This window comes from Nansenia antarctica (genome assembly GCF_963989245.1).
Source record: "Nansenia antarctica genome assembly, chromosome: 8".
NCBI classification, from domain to species: Eukaryota; Metazoa; Chordata; class Actinopteri; order Argentiniformes; family Microstomatidae; genus Nansenia; species Nansenia antarctica.
This window is the reverse complement of record NC_137678.1, coordinates 14932435-14949088: the sequence shown is the minus strand read 5'-3', so window position 1 is coordinate 14949088 and position 16654 is coordinate 14932435. Positions and strand designations below refer to the sequence as shown.

Here is a 16654-nt window from a genome sequence, read left to right as displayed (position 1 = left end):
TATCAAATAAAAAAAACTACAGTGCAGGTTGAGTGTTGATTTAATTCACAGTCAATTTCTCCAAGTCTACCTTACCCCCCCCCCTCCTGAAAACTACACCCCCTTTTTCTTCTCCTTTTTCCCCACCTTCTCACCCACAGCGGGGGCCTTTGGTGCTTTGGACAAGGCCTCCAGGAAGGTCATGGTCTTCTCCAGTGCGCCCTGCATGGTGGCGATCGCCTTATCGTGGCTCTCGAGTTTGGCGGATTTGTCCACCAAGCCGTCCACCATGCTCTTCAGCGTCTCCAGACCCTTCCTGGACTCCTGGCTGTCTGTCTTGAGGCTCTCCCCTTGGGCAGCTAGCTTCTCCGCCACCTCCTCTATCTGCTGGCCCAGGCTGGAGTCCTTGGAGGCCAACTTGGTCTGAGAGCCTCCCAGAGCAGCCACGTTGGACTGCAGCTCCCCCAGGCTGCCCCTCAGCTCCTCTAGCTCCCCCTGCAGGCCGGTCTTGGCCTTTTCCGCCGCCTGCCCCTGGGCGACGACTGTGCTCTCGTGAGAGTCGTGCTTGGAGAGCAGAGACTCGACTCTGGAGGTGAGGTCTGACAGCGACACCGCCGCGGACTCTCCGCTGTCCTCCGCCGCCTTTACTCGGGACTCCAGGTCGTCGGCCCTCTTCTCCGCCCGGGCGACCTCCGCCTGCTGCTCTTTCTCCAGGGTCTGGAGGGCGTCAGTGGCCTGCACCATTCCCCCCTGCAGACTCTGGGTCTCCACAGTCAGGGCCTGGACGCCGGTCTCCGCCCGGGTCAGCGACTGCCTCAGGCTCCCGGCCGTCTCCTGCATGAGTGCCCTCACAGCCTCCACTTCCTGCGACAGCGAGGCCACTTCCTGGTTGCGGGTCTGGAGCTCGGCTCCCACCGCGCCGATCTGGTCCCTCAGAGAGCCGGCGGACGCCTCGGCCTCGTCCTTGGCGGCGCTGAGGCCCGCCACGTTGTCGACGATGGCGGACAGCTCCTGTTTGAGAAGCGCCGGGCCATCCTGGTCTTCCAGACGGGTCTTGAGGTCGGCCAGCTGGCCCTGCGCCTCGCCCTGAGCCTCGGTGAACTCTGCCACGCTGGCCGCGATGGAGCCGCTCAGCTCAGCCAGGCGCTCCTCCACGGTGCTCTCCAGGGAGGAGAAGTCCCGCTCGCGCGCCTCCTTCACCTCCCTGATGCCCTCCGAGAGGTCGCGGAGCAGCTCATTCTGCAGCCTCTGGAGGGCCTCCTCCACCCTCCGCGTCTCGCCCTCGCCCCTCCGCACCGCCCGGCTCGCCACCTCCAGCTCTGCCCGCGTTGTGCCCAAGGCAGACTCCAGACCGTCTACCGACCCCTGCACAGAGTCCACCTGGACAGGGAGGGAGAACCATGAGGCGTCAATACTACAGTTGATCAATCAATTATTAATGAATAATGACAATAATAATAACCTTTATTTGTATAGCACTTTTCCTGCAAACGTAATGAATGATGACATGACGAATGATGAATGAATGATGTCACTGAATGATGTAATATAATGATGTAATGTAATGTAATGATGTAATGAATGATGACAATAATAAAATCATGCATTATAACATCATTGATAATAATAAGCATATACCACACAGGTTCAAAATATGTATATATAACTTAAATGGTTTTTAAAATGTGTGTGTAAGTTGTATGTGTCTGAGTAGTGTTACATTCCAGAACTGTACATTGAGTTCTGGATGAAAGAGCCAATCCCTGACTAGACATTTGCATGACAAAACACTGAACAGGTTATTCATAGAGCTTTACAAAAATCAACACATTGACATGGGACATTCAATGCACGTTCTGTGTTCCACTTGTGACTGTGTACTCACAGGGTAATATAGACATTATTGAACCACATTTGAATATGGGACTTCAAACGTTTACCTGAAGGGTTTGTTTATGCAGAGAGGTTAAGAGAACGTTTTGAAAAGTAGGTGTTACATAATTTTGAGCTATTGTTTCTCTGTGGTGTAGCCTACATGGTAAAACAAAGGTGTGTTAACCAGCACCAGTTCAAACTGGCCTGGAAGATATTCATCTGTGCAGAAACTGTTGGTAGGCCTACAATGACGGGTTGAAAAAAGGCGAATGTAAAAATAAATGAACAAATTAACGAATGATGAAAGAATGACTATATGAATGCTGAAGCATAGCAGGATCTTAACAAGAATGCAATGTTAGGCAACAGGGAGAGATTTACCTAGCAACACCAATATATCCCTCAACTTTATATAAACAAACAAAACAGATTGTTCAAAACGAAAACGAATTAAAACGTGTCATTCCTGTTTTACTGAGCAGCATTGATTAAAACGGTACTTTCCTTGTGCCAACTCATCAAACTAGGGGGGAGGGGAGGAGGGGTCTTTCTCCTAAGCATGTAATAACACTCCCAATAACTCCTACTAACACTCAGAATGGCACATTCAAGTGCTTCTCAGTGTCACCCCACCCATATCTACCCTGTTCAGCTCCCGATCTGCTTGTCTTATCTCGTCCTTGCCATTTAAAAGCGTATTAAACCACTTGGCTTGTTTCTCCCTCGATCGACCCTACCTGTTGGAGAGCGGTCTCCAGGCGCCGCGCCAGGTCTGCGGTGTTCCGGACGCCTTCTTCATTCCTGCTGCTGATCTGATGGACTTCGACCAGAACTTGCTGGAGATAAAAAGCGGCGAAACCCGCGGCGGCAACTAAAGCGATATAACATAAAGCGGCGACTAGTTTGACACAGCTCCCCGACGCTGACCCGGCCGGGGAGGATGGGCTGACAACCCCGTTACTAACTTTAGGACTTTTCTTCGCCACGTCATCTTGGTTGGGTGAAACCACGACATTCTTTTCGCCGCCCGAATTATTCTGCTTGTTTCTGTGTTTGGCGGTCATGTCTGATCTGGACTTCTAGCAGTGAGGTCAGAAAGCTGAAGTGAGCAGGGTCGCAGCAGGTCTGTAGCAGAGATGTACAGTGTGGGACACCGCAGCAGCAGCGTATCAGAGGGCGCGTCGTGGCCCGTCCAGGGGGTGGTAGGGGGTGGGGGTGGGGGTGGGGGGCGTCTCTCTCTCTCTCTTCACAACCAACTTCCACAGCTGCAACACTGCTGGCTTTACATGAAATTGTAAGCATGTTACATAACAAACCCAAAACATCCAAGTCCTAATACTCTCTTTGGATAGCATCATTGAGATGACGTTTTGGGAATCGGGCCCAAACTTTGTGCTTCATATCTTGATACATTGTTTGAATTGACTTAAATGTACTTATGTAGACTACAGTTGGCACTGTCTCTAATAATAAATAGTAATAAGCCCCCAGTCAGTCCTATAAGATAACACCACCATAGAGCTTTAAAATATATAGAAAGTCCAAAATAGCCTCAATTTTGTTTATTTTGTTTGTGTTGACAATGTCTAGTTCATGATCCGCGGTTGATTCGTGTTTCTTATAATTGATCTGTATGTCGTTTAAAGATCCATTCAAATAATAGAGGATGTTGGTGAACTTTTTTCTCCTCTCACTTGCTCCTCCCTTCATACGTGGCAGCCGACATCCTTCCAGTCTGCAGAGTTCCCTCACTCTAGCAACAGGCTGCCCTCCATGAAAATGCCTTCGAAGAACAAAGGATCTGAAAATGTATATGTCCCGATATTTATAATTTATAATCGTGATTAGATTTTTCATTTCGTATTTTTTATGTAAAGCTTTCTTCTTTCATTTTTTTTGATTTTTTAAATTCAGGCACATCATTTGACAGAATTGCATAATAATTCAGTCACACAATTGGACAGAAAGAATTGCATAATCATTTCAGGCACATATTTGACAGAAAGATGACAAAACATAATTCATACACATATGTATTCCTTTTACTATAAGTCCTCAGAAATAGAATTGCTGTCACTTCTAACCATGCATTCCACTAAGGATTTGGTTACACATAGTCTTATGTAGGCTGACAGCCACAAGGTAATACAAAAATGTGAACCGTCCACATTTACCTGAATTGAAGGAGTGATGGCTTTCGTCCTCTGCCACAATAGAATTTGACACGGCTGTGGTTTTACATTTGTTCACAACACAGGGCAGTAGGGTGAAAAATATAAGAGATGTATCAGAAATGAAATAAAGTTGCTGTGAAGCAGGGAATCCATTAAACCATTACATTTGTATGGCATTATGTATTTGATGGTGTCCCATTATTTTTAAAGTATATGCAACATGCACAGTGTTGCTAGCAAAAACGACTTTTCATGTTGAAAACATTCTATGTAGCATACTAGTCATATACATCAATTCTAGTGTTATGAATCTCTCCTTTCCCTAAAGCAATGTGAAGCTTGGGCTTTGGATGGTACATCAAATCACACCGCCAAGAAACAAATCTCCTTCTCAGTTGCATTTTGTTTTTGTCCTGAGACATCTACCACCCCCCAGCACTGCGTCTCCTGAGACATCTACCACCCCCCAGCACTGCGTCTCCTGAGACATCTACTACCCCCCAGCACTGCGTCTCCTGAGACATCTACTACCCCCCAGCACTGCGTCTCCTGAGACATCTACTACCCCCCAGCACTGCGTCTCCTGAGACATCTACTACCCACCAGCACTGCGTCTCCTGAGACATCTACTACCCCCCAGCACTGCGTCTCCTGAGACATCTACTACCCCCCAGCACTGCGTCTCCTGAGACATCTACTACCCCCCAGCACTGCGTCTCCTGAGACATCTACTACCCCCCAGCACTGCGTCTCCTGAGACACCCGCTTTTCCCCTCTACTGTGTCCCCTAAGACTTCTACTGCTTGTACTGTTTCTCTGTTTCTCCAGTGTCTATATACAAAATAAATTTATTTTGTTGTTTTGTTCCTTCTATCACGGAGACTGCCAATGGCCCCGGGCCTGAGCTAGATTACTCTTTCTGCTGCGACTGGTGAACTGATGATTCACTTGCTTAGTCAAATGTATTGATTGTAAGTCGCTTTGGAATAAGGCGTCTGCTAAATGCCAAACATTTAAAAATGTAAATGTAAAATGTTTTAAACAAGGCAAAATCTGCCGGAGGAGTCCCACTTTAATTAGATTAGTCCTGAAAGAGGCCTGAAATTGCTGTTTTTCTTTTTTAACACCACATCTGACTAAACATGTCTTGCCAACACTAATATTATCACAATTAGATTACTGCGTGGTGGTCTGCTAAACAAATCTAGGGAAGCCACAATGAGTTCAGAACAGAGAACTCAACTGTGAGATGGGTGCTTATATGCTTCTGTATGTGTGAAAAGATCCTGTTGGGTTGGAGAGTTCAGCTAGCTGAAATGTGTGAGAGAATGTGCCTGTATCCTATTCACTGCAATTCTGTAATCAATCTATTCTCCTGAGGACCCAGCAACCCGTGTTTGAAGTCTATCTATTGATCCTGAAGACTGTATTGTTTAGGGGCTATTTTACATTGAATGGTTGGAGTGACACAGCACAGAGACGAGAGACATCTACCTGAACTATTCTCAGAGATCAATATCCTCACCATAATCAATGTCTATCAATGTGTGTAGTTACCACCGGTACTCCTAACTGAGTATTTTAAAATTCTATTTCTATTATTATATACTGTTATATATCCTGTTATTAAATTATCGTTGTGTGTAGATGACTTCTTGTTGATGTGTTTTTGTGATGCTCACCAAAAGCTGAGGCTGTGAGCATTGCTGACTTTCTTTTTTTCTTTCTTTTTTTCATGTACATGTGTTTTTCATCAAATCAAATGACTGACTTTGTCCAATGTCCATTGATATCACTAAAAGACAGTCTGTCAGATTTAGTGAAAATAAAGAACACATTAATTTCATCAAGTTCCAGAGCCTATTGAGTAAGGTCGGAGTTCACACCAACACAGAGACAGTGCCCTGCTTAAGTAATGGTCGGAGTTCAACCCAACACAGATACAGTGCCCTGCTTAAGGAATGGGTAAGGTGGGAGTTCAACCCAACACAGACACAGTGCCCTGCTTCAGTAATGGGGCTAAGTCTTTATTTTTCACAACAACTGGCCCAGTATAGAGAGAAGATACCCAGCAGATGATGCGTCAATAGGTCGCAGACTTCAGGCAGTTATTGCATACAAAGGATTGTCAACCGATACTAAACATGAGTGCATCATTTGCACAATGTGCATATCATATGAACCCGTCCCATTATTTTCGGTTCTTGAAATAGGGGGACTATGTATACAAAGTGTTTCAGTAATTTCTGAATGGTGAAACCGATAAAAAACGTAAAATGCCATCAAATAAAAGCTAACAATCTATATTTTAACCTACTTCAAGTAACTGTTTCATTTCAAATCAAAAACTTTGGAATAGGCCATTTCTGAACACAAGGTTTGAACACTTGGCCATAGCCTGGGACATGCATGTTGCCTCCTTATGCCTCCACCCAGACCTGTGTGTGTGTGTGTGTGTGTGTGTGTGTGTGTGTGTGTGTGTGTGTGTGTATGTTTGTATGTGAGTCCCACTGCAACAGAACAAACAGTGAAAACACAGGGGAAGTCCCCCTCTCTCTTTCTCTCAGGAGGGCCTCCCCTCTCTCTCTCTTTCTCTCAGGAGGGCTTCCCCTCTCTCTCTCTTTCTCTCAGGACGGCCTCCCCTCTGAATGCCTGCTGGGGGCGCTGTTGTTCATGAAACACCATTGAGCTTCAGTTCCCTTTAAATGTCTCTCTACAAACATCCCCCTTTCCCAATGTACCAAAGTCTCCCAATGGAATGTTACCTGTCAGTAAGTACTGCTACTATAAGTTCTGACAGTGTTATTTTTGGGCAATTGTACGTGTATATTTCTGAAAACGATGGTATACGGCAAACAGTAGCCACTGGAAAATAACTGTCATGCTCTTTTCTAGGGTAGGAATGAAACAGCCCACTCATCGGCCACGTTATGGAAAGAGCGATTACGGTTGGGTCGACTTCCAATAAGAATCCATGTACTGCGCCTGTATAAGTCATTTCTAAGTCATCGACAAAACCCCAGTTCCCAAAAAGTTGGGACGTTGTGTAAAACTTAAATAAAACAGAATGTGATAATTTTGCTAATCCTTTTTTGACATATTTTCAATTGAAAACAGTACAAAGACAATATATTTAATGTTTTACCTTATCAACTTTTTGATTTTTGTAAATATATGCTTATTCTGAATTTGATGCCAGCAACACCTTTCAAACAAACAAACGAGCAACAAAAGACTGGGAAAGTTGAGGAATGCTAAAAAAACACCTGTTTGGAACATTCCACAGGTAAACAGGTTAATACTCTTTGGATAATAACAAGTTAATTAATGTGCACGTCATGTTGTATATCATCATTAGGGTTCACATTAGGGATGCAACCTTAGCAAATGTGTTCAAGTCGAGACTAAAACCCCATCTTTTTTCTCGTTCATCTCATCTCGTTTGCAGGAAAAGCGCTATACAAATAAAAGTTATTATTCAAGTTATTATTATCATTAGGCTACTGGTCGGGAGAAACGTCACATGGCTATAAACACCTTTTTTTGGCTTTGGTCAGCAAAATGGCATCAGGGACCGGGTCCTCTCAGATGCGGTGCAGTCCTCTCCAGGACCAGAGGCGAGTCTGCGGAGGGCTGTCGTTGGCTGTCTGGTCTCCGTGGGCCCGCCCCATAAGGAACCTAGACAGATCTCATTGGCTGTCTTATCGCCGTGGGCCCGCCCCATAAGGACCTAGTCAGATCTCATTGGCTGTCTCGTCGCCGTGGGCAACTCCGTCAGGACGCAGACGGATGTGATTGGCTGTGTGATCGCCGAGGGCCCGCCCATCGGGACACGGTTGACAGCAGCACAGGCCGCGGCGAGTCTCCCAGCCAGGTGCAGACAGTGAAGATGGGCCGACAGTGTTTCGAGGTGTAGCCTTTAGCTAAGCTCTTGGCTTCTTCTACTGCTCCTCTGTGTCTCGGAGGTTTGGAAAGCGATGGCTTTTTAACTCTGGCTTAATCTCCGTGCGAAGGAAGCGAGTACTGCCGCACCCAGCCACCCCCATAGACCGCTGATATGAAGCCTGACACCAGGGACTGAGGTCGGACCGTGTCGCCCCCTGGGAGGAGACATCGTTGTTTGTGTCGGTCATGGCCGGGCTGATCAAGAAACAGATCCTGAAGCACCTCTCCAGGTCAGTGTCTAACCGGGACGGGTCACACGTTAACCCGTACGGATGTGAAGGAGGAGAGAGAGACGGAGGACTACTTCTTTACCACCGAGTTAGCCAACGGAGGTCGCTAGCTATGTTGCGAAACGCAGCCCCGTCGTGCGATAAGAAAGGACTGAGAATGTCTCATGGGTTACTGGGAATTTATGAATTTTTGTTGTTTTTTATTTGGTTATTGGGGGGACTATTGGGTTTTTGAGGGGGGGATGTGGCAGCCCTCTCACTATGTGCTGTGGGCTCATACCATATATGGATTGGTTGCTGCAGGTCCTGGCTGGGCAGAGGCTTGATTGGGTGATCTGAGGCACCTGGTGAGTTGCCTACTTAAGCTCACAATCTTTGACAAGAGCCTTCAGGAGCTCTGTGACAGGGTGGACAAAATGGACTATTCCAAACACGAGAGTGTAGTCAACAGCCTGCAGAAAAAGATTGCCTGCATCTCCAACAAGTTTGCAGCTGTCAACCAGGCCATGGAGAATGTCAGGAAACCCCCAAAGGTGTGTGACAATGAAGACAAATAATCCTTCAATGATTCCAATAATTCCAAAGGATAATTGTACTGTTGGAACTCAAAAACCTGGGTGGTATTCCATCAACGTCGCTAAAGGGAAATCCAGGCCTATTTTGACAAGTCTCATGAGACTTCGTTAAGCGATGTTGACAGAATATTCCCCTGATGGTCTCCTCTTTATTCAAGGTGCATGTGCCGCCTGCTAAAGCAACAACTTTGACTCCTGCTTCCACGAATGTCACTACGACTACCCCAAAGGGAAACGACAATCCCAGCCATAGGTCAGTCATCAGATTGAGTTGTAGTGGTACTTCTCAATTGATCAGGCACGTGTTGAAGCTAAAGGGGAATTACTACAATAACAACGTATCTTGATGCATTTAATATCAAATTGCAATTGAGAATTCTACAAGATGGGATCAAATGCTTTTGACTTTTGTGCTGCAAGCTACGCTGCCTGTTCCCTGCTGCTAGCTACCTGCTGCTAGCTACCTGCTGCTAGCTACCTGCTGCTAGCCAATCAGTTGGCTTGCTGAACTGAGGACTGCTAATTTCTGTAACTTTTGTTTGGTTCCGGTGTTTGTTGGCATGTATTTTCCTGTGGCCTTCTGGCCTACACTGCTGGTTACTTGTCTGCTCACTCTGGCCCAATCTCCTGAGGTTGCACCCGGGCGTTTACACAGGCCAGCCATAGTTTCCTATGGTGGTGGCACGCTTGATTTCAGTCTACTGCCCAGAGATGTCTCCACTTTCTGGATTACAAAGAATACATGTCTTCCTAGTCTGTCTGTGCCATGCTCTCCATTGTATTCCTTCATACTGTTGCAGCAATTTATTGACCCTCCTCTCCCAATCCATGCCAAACCCCCCATGAAAAATAACAATCATCTTAAGCAATGCTATGGCTCCATACTTAGTCGCATTTTGATTATCCTCATCCTTTTCATCTCTGGTAATGTACATCCCAATCCAGGTCTGCATTCTATGAGACGGAGAGGAGTAGCTCGTGTCGCTAAACTACATCCCAGAAGTTGTTTACGGAGTATCAAACGTCATTTTACTGTTTGCATTTGGACAATAAACAGGTTGACTCGTGCTGAGAAGACACCTACATGTTTTGATGTTTCATTCCAACATTATTTTTGTGTGCATTGTACAGATTAAAAGTGCCTAAAGTACACATCAGCGTCCTGTCATCGGTCAGCACAGAACACTCTCTCTCTCTCTTCACAACCAACTTCCACAGCTGCAACACTGCTGGCTTTACATGAAATTGTAAGCATGTTACATAACAAACCCAAAACATCCAAGTCCTAATACTCTCTTTGGATAGCATCATTGAGATGAAGTTTTGGGAATCGGGCCCAAACGTTGTGCTTCATATCTTGATACATTGTTTGAATTGACTTAAATGTACTTATGTAGACTACAGTTGGCACTGTCTCTAATAATAAATAGTAATAAGCCCCCAGTCAGTCCTATAAGATAACACCACCATAGAGCTTTAAAATATATAGAAAGTCCAAAATAGCCTCAATTTTGTTTATTTTGTTTGTGTTGACAATGTCTAGTTCATGATCAGCGGTTGATTCGTGTTTCTTATAATTGATCTGTATGTCGTTTAAAGATCCATTCAAATAATAGAGGATGTTGGTGAACTTTTTTCTCCTCTCACTTGCTCCTCCCTTCATACGTGGCAGCCGACATCCTTCCAGTCTGCAGAGTTCCCTCACTCGAGCAACAGGCTGCCCTCCATGAAAATGCCTTCGAAGAACAAAGGATCTGAAAATGTATATGTCCCGATATATAGGCTATTTATAATCGTGATTAGATTTTTCATTTCGTATTTTTTATGTAAAGCTTTCTTCTTTCATTTTTTTTAGATTTTTTAACTTCAGGCACATCATTTGACAGAATTGCATAATAATTCAGTCACACAATTGGACAGAAAGAATTGCATAATCATTTCAGGCACATATTTGACAGAAAGATGACAAAACATAATTCATACACATATGTATTCCTTTTACTATAAGTCCTCAGAAATAGAATTGCTGTCACTTCTAACCATGCATTCCACTAAGGATTTGGTTACACATAGTCTTATGTAGGCTGACAGCCACAAGGTAATACAAAAATGTGAACCGTCCACATTTACCTGAATTGAAGGAGTGATGGCTTTCGTCCTCTGCCACAATAGAATTTGACACGGCTGTGGTTTTACATTTGTTCACAACACAGGGCAGTAGGGTGAAAAATATAAGAGATGTATCAGAAATGAAATAAAGTTGCTGTGAAGCAGGGAATCCATTAAACCATTACATTTGTATGGCATTATGTATTTGATGGTGTCCCATTATTTTAAAGTATATGCAACATGCACAGTGTTGCTAGCAAAAACGACTTTTCATGTTGAAAACATTCTATGTAGCATACTAGTCATAATACATCAATTCTAGTGTTATGAATCTCTCCTTTCCCTAAAGCAATGTGAAGCTTGGGCTTTGGATGGTACATCAAATCACACCGCCAAGAAACAAATCTCCTTCTCAGTTGCATTTTGTTTTTGTCCTGAGACATCTACCACCCCCCAGCACTGCGTCTCCTGAGACATCTACCACCCCCCAGCACTGCGTCTCCTGAGACATCTACCACCCCCCAGCACTGCGTCTCCTGAGACATCTACTACCCCCCAGCACTGCGTCTCCTGAGACATCTACTACCCCCCAGCACTGCGTCTCCTGAGACATCTACTACCCCCAGCACTGCGTCTCCTGAGACATCTACCACCCCCCAGCACTGCGTCTCCTGAGACATCTACTACCCCCCAGCACTGCGTCTCCTGAGACATCTACTACCCCCAGCACTGCGTCTCCTGAGACATCTACTACCCCCCAGCACTGCGTCTCCTGAGACATCTACTACCCCCCAGCACTGCGTCTCCTGAGACATCTACTACCCCCCAGCACTGCGTCTCCTGAGACATCTACGACCCCCCAGCACTGCGTCTCCTGAGACATCTACTACCCCCCAGCACTGCGTCTCCTGAGACATCTACTACCCCCCAGCACTGCGTCTCCTGAGACACCCGCTTTTCCCCTCTACTGTGTCCCCTAAGACTTCTACTGCTTGTACTGTTTCTCTGTTTCTCCAGTGTCTATATAAAAAATACATTTATTTGGTTGTTTTGTTGTTTTTTTCCTTCTATCACGGAGACTGCCAATGGCCCCGGGCCTGAGCTAGATTACTCTTTCTGCTGCGACTGGTGAACTGATGATTCACTTGCTTAGTCAAATGTATTGATTGTAAGTCGCTTTGGAATAAGGCGTCTGCTAAATGCCAAACATTAAAACATTTAAATGTAAAATGTTTTAAACAAGGCCAAATCAGCCTGAGGAGTCCCACTTTAATTAGATTAGTCCTGAAAGAGGCCTGAAATTGCTGTTTTTCTTTTTTAACACCACATCTGACTAAACATGTCTTGCTGACACTAATATGATCACAATTAGATTACTGCGTGGTGGTCTGCTAAACAAATCTAGGGAAGCCACAATGAGTTCAGAACAGAGAAGTCAACTGTGAGATGGGTGCTTATATGCTTCTGTATGTGTGAAAAGATCCTGCTGGGTTGGAGAGTTCAGCTAGCTGAAATGTGTGAGAGAATGTGCCTGTATCCTATTCACTGCAATTCTGTAATCAATCTATTCTCCTGAGGACCCAGCAACCCGTGTTTGAAGTCTATCTATTGATCCTGAAGACTGTATTGTTTAGGGGCTATTTTACATTGAATGGTTGGAGTGACACAGCACAGAGACGAGAGACATCTACCTGAACTATTCTCAGAGATCAATATCCTCACCATAATCAATATCTATCAATGTGTGTAGTTACCACCGGTACTCCTAACTGAGTATTTTAAAATTCTATTTCTATTATTATATACTGTTATATATCCTGTTATATTAAATTATCGTTGTGTGTAGATGACTCCTTGTTTATGTGTTTTTGTGATGCTCACCAAAAGCTGAGGCTGTGAGCATTGCTGACTTTCTTTTTTTCTTTCTTTTTTTCATGTACATGTGTTTTTCATCAAATCAAATGACTGACTTTGTCCAATGTCCATTGATATCACTAAAAGACAGTCTGTCAGATTTAGTGAAAATAAAGAACACATTAATTTCATCAAGTTCCAGAGCCTATTGAGTAAGGTCGGAGTTCAAACCCACACAGATCCAGTGCCCTGCTTCAGGAATGGGGCTAAGTCTTTAGTTTTCACAACAACTGGCTCAGTAGAGAGAAGATACCCAGCAGATGATGCGTCAATAGGTCGCAGACTTCAGGCAGTTATTGCATACAAAGGATTGTCAACCGATACTAAACATGAGTGCATCATTTGCACAATGTGCATATCATATGAACCCGTCCCATTATTTTCGGTTCTTGAAATAGGGGGACTATGTATACAAAGTGTTTCAGTAATTTCTGAATGGTGAAACTGATAAAAAACGTAAAATGCCATCAAATAAAAGCTAACAATCTATATTTTAACCTACTTCAAGTAACTGTTTCATTTCAAATCAAACACTTTGGAATAGGCAATTTCTGAACACAAGGTTTGAACACTTGGCCATAGCCTGGGACATGCATGTTGCCTCCTTATGCCTCCACCCAGACCTGTGTGTGTGTGTGTGTGTGTGTGTGTGTGTGTGTGTGTGTGTGTGTGTGTGTGTGTGTGTGTGTGTGTGTGTGTTTGTATGTGAGTCCCACTGCAACAGAACAAACAGTGAAAACACAGGGGAAGTCCCCCTCTCTCTTTCTCTCAGGAGGGCCTCCCCTCTCTCTCTCTTTCTCTCAGGAGGGCCTCCCCTCTCTCTCTCTTTCTCTCAGGACGGCCTCCCCTCTGAATGCCTGCTGGGGGCGCTGTTGTTCATGAAACACCATTGAGCTTCAGTTCCCTTTAAATGTCTCTCTACAAACATCCCCCTTTCCCAATGTACCAAAGTCTCCCAATGGAATGTTACCTGTCAGTAAGTACTGCTACTATAAGTTCTGACAGTGTTATTTTTGGGCAATTGTACGTGTATATTTCTGAAAACGATGGTATACGGCAAACAGTAGTCACTGGAAAATAACTGTCATGCTCTTTTCTAGGGTAGGAATGAAACAGCCCACTCATCGGCCACGTTATGGAAAGAGCGATTACGGTTGGGTCGACTTCCAATAAGAATCCATGTACAGCGCCTGTATAAGTCATTTCTAAGTCATCGACAAAACCCCAATTCCCAAAAAGTTGGGACGTTGTGTAAAACTTAAATAAAACAGAATGTGATAATTTTGCTAATCCTTTTTTGACATATTTTCAATTGAAAACAGTACAAAGACAATATATTTAATGTTTTACCTTATCAACTTTTAGATTTTTGTAAATATATGCTTATTCTGAATTTGATGCCAGCAACACCTTTCAAACAAACAAACGAGCAACAAAAGACTGGGAAAGTTGAGGAATGCTCAAAAAACACCTGTTTGGAACATTCCACAGGTAAACAGGTTAATACTCTTTGGATAATAACAAGTTAATTCATGTTGTGCACGTCATGTTGTATATCATCATTAGGGTTCACATTAGGGATGCAACCTTAGCAAATGTGTTCAAGTCGAGACTAAAACCCCATCTTTTTTCTCGTTCATCTCATCTCGTTTGCAGGAAAAGCGCTATACAAATAAAAGTTATTATTCAAGTTATTATTATCATTACATTGTAGGCTACTGGTCGGGAGAAACGTCACATGGCTATAAACACCTTTTTTTGGCTTTGGTCAGCAAAATGGCATCAGGGACCGGGTCCTCTCAGATGCGGTGCAGTCCTCTCCAGGACCAGAGGCGAGTCTGCGGAGGGCTGTCGTTGGCTGTCTGGTCTCCGTGGGCCCGCCCCATAAGGAACCTAGACAGATCTCATTGGCTGTCTTATCGCCGTGGGCCCGCCCCATAAGGACCTAGACAGATCTCATTGGCTGTCTCGTCGCCGTGGGCAACTCCGTCAGGACGCAGACGGATGTGATTGGCTGTGTGATCGCCGAGGGCCCGCCCATCGGGACACGGTGACAGCAGCACAGGCCGCGGCGAGTCTCCCAGCCAGGTGCAGACAGTGAAGATGGGCCGACAGTGTTTCGAGGTGTAGCCTTTAGCTAAGCTCTTGGCTTCTTCTACTGCTACTCCGTGTCTCGGAGGTTTGGAAAGCGATGGCTTTTTAACTCTGGCTTAATCTCCGTGCTAAGGAAGCGAGTACTGCCGCACCCAGCCACCCCCATAGACCGCTGATATGAAGCCTGACACCAGGGACTGAGGTCGGACCGTGTCGCTGCCTGGGAGGAGACATCGTTGTTTGTGTCGGTCATGGCCGGGCTGATCAAGAAACAGATCCTGAAGCACCTCTCCAGGTCAGTGTCTAACCGGGACGGGTCACACGTTAACCCGTACGGATGTGAAGGAGGAGAGAGAGACGGAGGACTACTTCTTTACCACCGAGTTAGCCAACGGAGGTCGCTAGCTATGTTGCGAAACGCAGCCCCGTCGTGTGTGTGTGTGTGTGTGTGTGTGTGTGTGTGTGTGTGTGTGTGTGTGTGTGTGTGTGTATGTGTGTGTGTGTGTGTGTGACAGACTGTCTCTGTCTGTGTGTGTGTGTGTGTGTGTGTGTGTGTGTGTGACTGTCTGTGTGTGACTGTGTGTGTGTGTGTGTGTGTGTGTGTGTGTGACTGTGTGTGTGTGTGTGTGTGTGTGTGTGTGAGTGTGTGACTGTCGTGTGACTGTGTGTGACTGTCTCTGTCTGTCTGTCTGTGTGTGTGTGTGTGTGTGTGTGTGTGACTGTCGTGTGACTGTGTGTGACTGTCTCTGTCTGTCTGTCTGTGTGTGTGTGTGTGTGTGTGTGTGTGTGTCATGTTGAAACACTGAAGGTAACAGCTAGTTAGCTAATTCTTTCCAACTAGCAGAAAGCTGCCAAGGTGTTGTTGGTTGTCAGACAGACTTCATCACCCTTGGCTTCACAGTGATGTCAGGAGGGGTTGACTTGACTAAACTAGCTCGTCGTTCAATTAATCCACAAACAAGCAGCTATTTACCCATGTTAGATACAAACTACCTAGCCACTTTGCTTCTGTCAGGATTAAGGACTTGTGTGTTTAGTTTAGTCAGCCAGAGTGGTTTAAGTAGCCAGCCTGACGTTACTATGGTAATGGAATGTTGACATTCAACCTGTCCCTGGTATTGGCAGACAACTAGCCACGTCCTCCAGATTTATTTGTCCCAACTTCAAACACTGCTAAGTTGTTTTTTTCCCCCCTGGGGCTATGCTGTCTATTGTGTGTATTGGCAGGTGCCAAAGCTAGGTGTCGTGATCGTTTCTAACAAGGTGAAATGCAGCCCTGTGCTAGTTGGTACCTGCTACCTAACCCATGGACAGCACGAGGAGGGTACACATACACACTTTATAGTTAGAAACCCACCCCATCTCGTACACCACTACCTCTAGCCTACGCTGTCATGGCCACACAGCGCAGTTGTGTGTGTGACTACCTGTAGCCTAAGCTGTGACACCTGATCACCAGTCCCTGTTGGGAACTGGCAGCGCAGTTGTTGTATCCTCCATTGTTGTTGCCGGGCTCTCAGCTCAGCCCACCTACATTATTTATCGTTCCGCCCATGCCTTAGGGGACCGTCGTCAGAATGACTTCCTTGTTCTACTCTCAAGAGGAACACCACAGGTTCCACATCCACAACTGATAAACGAGAGCGTTTCTACACCTTGGACCCTGTAGTGTAGTCCAAGAATATGGGCTTTGGATCAGACATGATGTAGGCTACTCTTTTTTTTTCTTTTTCTTTTTTCTTTTATGTCCCAACCATTG

General features: G+C 45.3%; 2 protein-coding genes across 2 annotated transcripts in view; one reads left to right on the top strand and one right to left on the bottom strand.

Annotated features, from left to right (window-relative positions):
• Positions 1 to 93: 93 nt before the first annotated feature.
• Positions 94 to 2918, bottom strand: LOC308163902 (uncharacterized protein; the record flags this gene model as incomplete). The annotated part of the gene is made up of 2 exons (XM_080538077.1): positions 94 to 1359; positions 2592 to 2918. 2 exons carry the CDS (start codon positions 2916 to 2918, stop codon positions 94 to 96), a joined length of 1593 nt encoding a protein of 530 aa, XP_080394203.1.
• A 12006-nt stretch (positions 2919 to 14924) lies between these two features.
• The window catches only part of bltp3b (bridge-like lipid transfer protein family member 3B), a 56970-nt gene continuing 55240 nt past the window's right edge, over positions 14925 to 16654 (top strand). The window contains exon 1 of the mRNA XM_080537917.1: positions 14925 to 15190. Within this exon, the coding sequence (XP_080394043.1) occupies positions 15147 to 15190 (44 nt within the window). The 5' untranslated portion in view covers positions 14925 to 15146. The remainder of the gene's footprint in view (positions 15191 to 16654) is intronic.